The 8,948-nt window shown below is 28.2% G+C and overlaps 1 protein-coding gene across 1 annotated transcript; it reads left to right on the top strand.

The window, feature by feature from the left end:
• Positions 1–3,553: 3,553 nt before the first annotated feature.
• On the top strand, positions 3,554–4,504 carry HELRODRAFT_164590 (hypothetical protein; the record flags this gene model as incomplete). The annotated part of the gene is made up of 4 exons (XM_009029489.1): positions 3,554–3,649; positions 3,803–3,919; positions 4,021–4,080; positions 4,409–4,504. The coding sequence occupies 4 exons, from the start codon at positions 3,554–3,556 to the stop codon at positions 4,502–4,504; spliced, it is 369 nt and encodes a 122-aa protein (XP_009027737.1).
• Positions 4,505–8,948: the final 4,444 nt, after the last annotated feature.

The raw sequence follows: 8,948 nt of genomic DNA, 5'->3' as shown, positions 1-8,948 counted from the left end.
AATAACAACGCCAACAACAATAACAACAACAATAATAACAACAACAGTTATTTTAATTGAGTGATAGCGATAGCAAGGTATAGGGTTGATGCTGATAATGATGATGACAGGCCTGAATAAATTTAGGAAATTTCACTGACAACCGTAACGCAGCATGGATTTCATTATTATTCTTATTATTCTTTTTATTATTATTATTTTTTTTTTCTTCTTAGTATTATTATATTATTATTATCATAGTTGTAGTTATTCTTGCTTTATTTAAATTAATATTAAATCGTCATTGATGAGAATGAATACTGATAAAATAATAACTATAATATTTATATTTATATATTTAATTATAATTATTATTACTTTCATTAATAAATGTTAATAATACTCTTTTGTTACTATATTACTACTTCAATTACAACAGCTATATTCTCAAAGGGGTAAAACCAGCCGAAAGTGAGAGCGAAACTAAAGCCCTGCTTTTTCTACCTCTTCGTACATTGATTATTTTTGTCTGCATCTATGTTGGGTAAGTTATTTGTCCTCACCCACACATTGAACATTTTTTGCCCTACTTTATATTGGATAATATTGGTCCTCCTCCACATTATCCTGAATATCTTCGCCTGGAAGAATGGTCGAATTTAGTTAATTTAATCTTGATTTAATTCTGTTAAGAATGTAATGTTTCGATAGATTTGTATTAGAAAATAGTTCCTTTAGATATTTTTTAAAATGTAAAAAAATTTGAATTTTTTTTTAATTTATGGCTATACCACTGTGTAGTCAAATGATAGAAAGGATATTATGGTTATGTAACAAAAAAGTTTGCAAAATTGGTTATAATTGATAATTATAGCTGATGTCATTAATTATAATTGATATTATTAATTATAATTCATGTTATTAAGTATAATTTATGTTATTAAATATATTTAATTATAAAAAATAACAACAACAAAACTGTCATATCAGAAATAAACTGGCAGAAATTAAAAAAAATAATTGAATAACTTTGGAAAAAATCTAATGCTGCCGTTTAAAGATCAAAGGATTATTATTATTTAAACATTTGTTTGTCGGTATCGTATAAACACGTGTGTATGTGTTAGAGCCCAAAGCAGAGAAGATTTTTCTAAACTGCAACCACTTGCATCCGCAGAGTTCACATCCGCACCGCACCCGCGAAAAGACAACCTAAATCGACCGTCTGATATGATGAAGTGTGTCTAATAAAACTGTTAATTCGTCACAACGTTATCGATCAAAGAAATATAGAGAGTCGTAATTAGATACGGTTGTTTGTACGTTGAAAAAATCCAAAAAACGTTATCTGATGACACTCACTTAGGTAAAGGTTAATTTCTTTAATGGGTTTAATATTCATTTGAAACTTTTTATTTTATATCTGTTACTAAGCTTTTTTGAGAAATTTAAAAAAATAATTATTTATTTTGATTTAACATCGAATGGTTTTAGTTTATTTGGTTTTAGAAACAAATATTAACATATTTGTTTCTAAAATTAAAACAAATGTAAAAAAATATATATAAAATGCATATTCGTTTAATTAAAATTTATCCATAAACTTACAATGATATGATATTTACCAATTTATAAACTGGCTGGTCGGGTGGGTGGGCTGGTTAGTAGTGAGTGACATCTATCATATCAGCATACAGATGAAAACCTTGACCACATACATATATTCACAACGATAAGAGCTGAACTAAAGCACGTTAACCACTATCTTACTAGCAGAGTAGTTTAATATTGTCAAATTACTTTCGGCCTTTCAAGCCTCGACGAATTAAAAGCTATTTCATATATGATGTAAGACTCAGAAGCGCGCCAGCCAGTCTAATGATTTGAATGAATGTTTGTTTGTGGTTATCCACTTTTAAGAAACCCATTATGAATTAAAACCAGCTTATTTGGTAGAAAACGACTTCAAATAAACATTTTTTCAAAATATGAAAAATACTTTGCTATCTCTTCGGCTTAATTTGTATATTTTCAGCAAGCTTAAATTTGGATTTCATTCGTCAGATTCGGAAATATCGAACGATTTTTAAATAACCATATAAATTGAAATCATGAAACATTATTTACATTATTCTCACCTCTAATTAATAATTATGAGTTGTATTTATTCAACAAATAATTTTAAAGTTTATTCGTAAGATGATTATATCAGCTGCTATCTCGTACAATAGTATCCTTTGAGATTTATGCTAATACCTATATGTATAAACGAACGTTGTAATAGATTCCTTCCTGGGAATTTTTCTATTTATCAGCTTAAAGGATGTAAGTTTTTCATGCAATAATGTACAGATTAGTTTTCAAATCAACAGCTGTGCAACGGGTAGAACGTGCATTTGATTTAGCCAAAGTTTGCACAATCTAAAATTGTACTTTTCTAGTTTATTTCAGACTAATTGCCTTCAAAGCTAAATTAAGAGATGTGAGGGCATTGAGATGATTATTTATTTAAATAGTGATTTCCATTTTATTCAAAACTCGGTGACTAGAGGACTGTATGTAACTTGGTGTTCTGTCGGCAATCGGCATAGGACATGTGACTGTTTATTTTTGATCGATGGATTAAAGGGGTTACTGGAGATTGAAAAAACAATTTTTGGCAAGTTTTTTTAAGTTTCTCTACTACGTTTGCATGCAAGGACGCAGTTAGAGCATTAAAGAGTTGTTGGAATCTAGTTATCGATTCATTAAAACTTCGAACGAAACAAAAGTTCGTGTAATTGTTGTTCGATTTTTGTCAATGATTTGAAACGATTTGTAACATGAAAATATTGTTGTACGTTCGTACCTCGTGAATCTATCAAGCATTAAACTTTGTTCTTCATTAATCGGTGATCTTAAAGAAAAAAATATTTGATCGCTAGAGTATTTTCAATTGGATTGTATAAGTTTGTTGTATAGCGTTGCTTTTATAATAATGACATTAATATTATTTAAATTTACATTTTAATAATGATTTTGTTTGTAATTTTGTAAATTATTATATTATTGAAAAAACACCACAAATAGTTAATTTTAAATTACACATAAAAAAAATCCAACAATGCATCGTTGTTTTTTTGTCTATGCTCCCGTTGTTTACATTTGTTTTGCGTGTGGATTACGTAATAATGGCACGGGGCACCGTTTATTCGGGCGTAATGTTTTTAGTTGTTATTGGCTGCTTAGCTTGAGGACCATCCTTTACATTTGCCTGTGTACGCGTGTATTCGTGTTTTTTGTATTTGTAATTGTATAATTAATGTGTTGTATGTGTATTGTATATTATATCTATATGTTTTTCTATGTGTATGATCTGGAGATGTTCACAAGCATAAGTCGATTGCGTGGATGCAAGTTAGATTGTACAATCCGCCAGCTCAGCAGAGCACAAACTCAGCCACAGAAACATATCAAACATATAAGCAACAACATTAACAGCAACAACAGCAACAATAAAAGTCAAACATCCAGTTACAAATTATCCGCCCATTCTCTTTTTAAAACGTTAGACAATCCTGATAGTGATAAAAATATGTCTTCATTGAAACTTCATCAACAGAGATTTGATTACTTTTTAGTACTTGATTTTGAAGCAACCTGTGAGCAAAATGCCAAAATACAACCGCAGGTTGGGAAGTTTTTGAAAACTGTTGAGTCAATATTATATTATCCATATCCACATTTTCTTACTATAAGTTTTTTGTGTTATTTTAGATTTAAGAGAAGTTTTTAAATTATTTAAAAAATAGAATTATGAAAAATTGTTCAAAATTTTTGACAGGAGATCATAGAATTCCCTGTGTTAAAAGTTAACGGTACAACATGGGAGACAGAATCGATCTTTCATCAATATGTTCGACCTGTACACCACCCACGACTCACCACATTTTGTACCGAAGTGAGAACATCTAACAAAAATATGCAACATAACAAATAGTCAAATTAATAAACCTTTTCATTTTAATTGCTTAATTAGTTAACTGAATTTTTAACATGTAGCTCACTGGTATAATACAGAATCAAGTTGATGAACAGCCTGATTTCATTGAAACATTCAGGGTATTTTTAAATTAATTTTTGGAGTTAATTTAATAAATAATAATTTTTTTAACTATTTCATTGCTTTGTAATGATTTCAATTGAGTTATTAATAATTATAATTGTTAATCATTTGCCATTTGGAGAATTTAGCATGTTAAGTTGAAAATCATTTATATAGGTTTTTTGCATAAAGCTTATACGTTTTCCTAATAATGTATATAAGATGGCTTTTGTCATAAAGATATTTATTCACATTTAATATTTTCAGTTTAAAATAAATTTAATGGAAAAATTATTAATTAATATGAAAATCTTGAAAATAAGTCATCAATTTGAATGTTCATAGTTATTTGAAGATTGGATGCACAAAGAAAAATTGCTAGATGGCATGATGACCAGTGTATTTGTCACTTGTGGAGATTGGGATCTCAAAACTTGGTAATTTTTTTTAAAAACTTGTTAATGTAACGCTTCTTTATTTGATTTACAAATTTTGATTGATTAAATCTAAATGTCAATAAATAAATTAAATTTTGAATATTTTATTAATATTTCATACAAAAAAATTTCAATAACTTTTAAAAGCTCTAGTTTTTTTTCATTTTATTTTTATTATTTTATTGATATATGAAAAGAATATTTTGAATTAATAATTATTTACATTTTATGTTTCATTTTAAAACTCTTGGTTGGAAATATTAATAGCATGATTTATTATTCTACATTTAAATAACTTGATGACAATTAAAGTATTTATTTAAAATGCCACACTCAACATAAATATTTATCGTTTAATTATCATTTCTGTTCAATAACCTCATCAACATTACCGTCACATCATCATCACCCTTATAGCTAATTGCTTCTTATGATGAACTCACTCATTCACTCACTCACTCACTCACTCACTCACTCACTCACTCACTCACTCACTCACTCACTCACTCACTCACTCACTCACTCATTCACTCATTCATTCGTTCTTGCGTTCTTCCATCCTTCATACATTCATTCGTCATGCAATTCCGTCCTAAAAATTATTAAATTAAAATTATGAAAATATAAAATTTTAAAGAACAAATTCATTAGTTCATTCATCAGCCATTATTATTATCCATTCATTTGTTCATTAATTCATTTGTTCATTCATTCATTTGTTCGTTCATTCGTTTGTTCATTCATTTACTCATTCATTCATCATGTAAATACATTCTTCAAATTAATAAATTTGAATTCTGTAAAAATTCTAAAGTTTAAAAGAGCAGTGTCAGACAAGTGGTATCAGTATCCCAGCATACTTCAAACAATGGATCAACATCAAGAAGGCATGTCGACTTCAATTAATTATAATAATAATAATAATTAATTATAATATTAATAATAATAATTAATTATTTTATTAATAATAATCAATAATTAGATATTTTTTAATAATAATCAATAATTAATTCGTTCATCATTGCATGCAATAGTCTGGGATCTTTGCAACGATTCCTGGGCGAAAATAATTGATGACAAGACAATAATAGTACAGCAATAATAACGTTAAGACTGTTATTGTTGCAATATTGATGATGGCGTACCATCATTTCATACATACATACGTGTTTACAATGCAGCAAATTATAATTGCAGAAACTAGCGTAATATAATATGTAGTTATAACTATTGCTGTGTTAATCTAATTTACGATAAAATACAAGGCTATAGAATATGATACAATACCATGGCAAAATACAACACAATACCAATTATACGCAGCCATACAGTGATGTGATGGGTATGTACCCGAAAGGTATGATGTCCATGTTGAGTGCTCTTGGTCTGAAGCATGAAGGCAGGCATCATTCTGGTATTGGTGAGTAAGTGGGTGTGTGATTTATGTGGTTGTTAATGTTATTGTATGTAATGTGGTGCGATTTGGTTGTTGATGTTATTGCAATATGATTGTTAGTGTCATTGTAATGTGGTGTGATGCGATTGTTTATTGTAAGATGAGAATATCAGATGTAGTGTAATGGGATCCTATCGAATGTGTTGATAATCAGCTTGTTTGTTACAACTGCTAAGTTTAAATAAATATGTATACATATATATAAAAGGTTAAAGGTCTACTACACTCTTCCTAATATATATATATATATATATATATATATATATATATATATATATATATATATATATATACGTTAGCTTACAAGAGAAATACAAGCTTGTACTAGAACTAAGTATATGCAAATAGTTCGCCAACAGGTCCTTCAACCTGTCCCCACTCAGACTACGTTCAATTTTGCGTGCTGTTAAAAATTATTCTATATTTACATATGCATGTAGCGAGACTTATTTGTGAAAAACTTGGATGTAAAAACATGGGAACTCTTCTTTTTATTTTGATGAACTTAAGGGGCTTCGCATATCCGTTGCCGCGGGGTCTTTAGACCTCCAAATATTTATTTTAACCGACTTCATATTTGATGATTGAAGCAATATCGTTACGCAGTTATTTTCAAGTTATTATTAACTACCAAATATATTGGTAAAATGAGTTCTGCTTTTCATGTGGTGTCGGTCAAGAAAAACATGAATATATCGGCAATACCTTCAAATAAAGTACCTAAAATATAGAATAATTTTTAAAATTTGCACGTTCATGTATAAGTCTCAATCTAAATTATTTCCTAATTATTTATCAGATATATAAATTGAACCTAAACGTCCCTGTTTACGATCGTCTTCTTCTCGCTTTTTCTTAACTCGTGTTAAACACTCTTTTGCCAAATCTGCTTTTGCTTTTTCTGGTCCTTTTTTCTGGAACTCTCTACCTACTTCTCTGACTACTTCTCCATCACTTGCGAAGTTCAGAGCGGATCTCAGGACCCATCTGTTTTCAAAATTCATTGAGGAGCGCTGTTGAACATCGCGGAAATAGTGCTTTATAAGCTAATTTATTGATTGATTGAAATAGGTATCGTTGTCGGCAATACATTTGAAAGCCGATATAGGTATTAGCATTGCCAATACAATTTTTGGGTATTATTAGCAGAAATGTTAGCCGATTGATCAGTCAATTCATTTTATTAGTCATTAACCAACAGACAATTGAACAAGCATCGCTAGGATTGACGTAGGAATGAATAAATAATTGATTGAATATTGATATTGAAAATTGATTGAATAAATAAAGAATTGAATGGTAAATAGTTCGATCAATAAACTAATTAATTGTTGTCGACAGACGATTGCAAGAACATTGCCAGGATATTAGCATCACTTGCCAGGAAAGGGTATACATATATGCCGACGGCATCATCATATCAGATCTTGTAAAATACATTTTTTAAAGTTTGTTTTGTCTCATTGTTTTGAATGTAAAAAAAACGTTTAATTTTTAATTTATAGAATATTTAATTTATTTAAATAATGAAATAAAATAAAACCCATAAAAAATGAGCATAATTTTTATTTTTTTTTCAAAAAAAAAAAAAAAAAATTCAAATGATCTTACTAAATGTACAAAAAACAAATAATTATATTATTATTAATATGATCCAACACGTCATTACAAAAAGATTATAAATAAAAATAATTTATCTAAATCAACGTCTTTAAACTGAATTGGTTCAATTGTCTCCATATACAATATCATCATTATTATTATTACATAGCAATTTGAGCTGAATTTTACAGGTATGAAATATATATATATATATATATAGATATAATTATAATATTATAATATATAAACTATATATAATTATATTTATATATATATAATTAAGTTACGCACATATATATAATTATATATATATAATTAACTTTAAATAAAATGTGAATAAGTTGCAAGCAGTGGCAGAAGAAAAATGAGAATGTTGTGAAGATATAGGAAACAGTATCGTCGTCTGTATAGTATACAAATGTGTGTGTGTATATATAGATGTATGTATACATCTATATATTTACACACTCATATATACATACATATATACTAAGCGTCATAATCATGTTACCACCATCATAAGTTTTTCGTTTGATGACCATTACAAATGCTGTTATAATCAGTCTTATAATCAGTCTTATTACTGCTTGTTGATGTTACACACATATATAGGCATGCTGCATACACACACATACATACTTGCACATACAAACACACATACACACACACAAACAGACATAGAAATACTCGCACATTCTTACAAGTGTTACTACAGTTACAAGAAGGTATATAACGCAATTAACAACCATCTATGCATATTTCGTATTTCAAAAATATCAATGACATTTGACACGGCAAAAAAAACTGAATCGATACTACAAATAAAAAATTTATTATTTCTCTCAATAAAGTTCTTTCTGTATTTTGATTTCGCAATAATTATACAGTATAATACAATATAATAATAATAGAAATAATATAATAAATAATAATAATAATTAATACAACCTTAAGCTATCATCCATCAATCATCGTTCTGCAATCGTGGGAAGCATAAATAAACAAACCAAGAGGATTGTCACACATGAGTACGTGTATGTGTGTATATGTGTGTGTGTGTGTATGCATGTATATATGTGTGTCTGTGTGTGTACGTGCGTGTGTACAAGCAGATTATATGTACGCATGATCTCTTGAAAATACGTGTTTTATAATCTAGCGTTTTTTGTTAATAGCATATACACGATGAATTAATGGATATATATATATATATATATATATATATATATGTGTGTGTGTGTGTGTGTGTGTGTGTGTGTGTGTGTATGTATGTATGTATGTATTAATTAACAATTTGACAGAGTTTAATCAAACATTTAACAGCAATTCAAAATGTCTAGAATAATCTTAATAATAATAATAATTATAAAATATATGATCGCAGTCAATA

The sequence above is a fragment of the Helobdella robusta genome (assembly GCF_000326865.2).
Source record: "Helobdella robusta unplaced genomic scaffold HELROscaffold_6, whole genome shotgun sequence".
NCBI classification, from domain to species: domain Eukaryota; kingdom Metazoa; phylum Annelida; class Clitellata; order Rhynchobdellida; family Glossiphoniidae; genus Helobdella; species Helobdella robusta.
The sequence above is the reverse complement of the archived record's forward strand: the minus strand, read 5'-3'. Positions and strand labels throughout refer to the sequence as shown.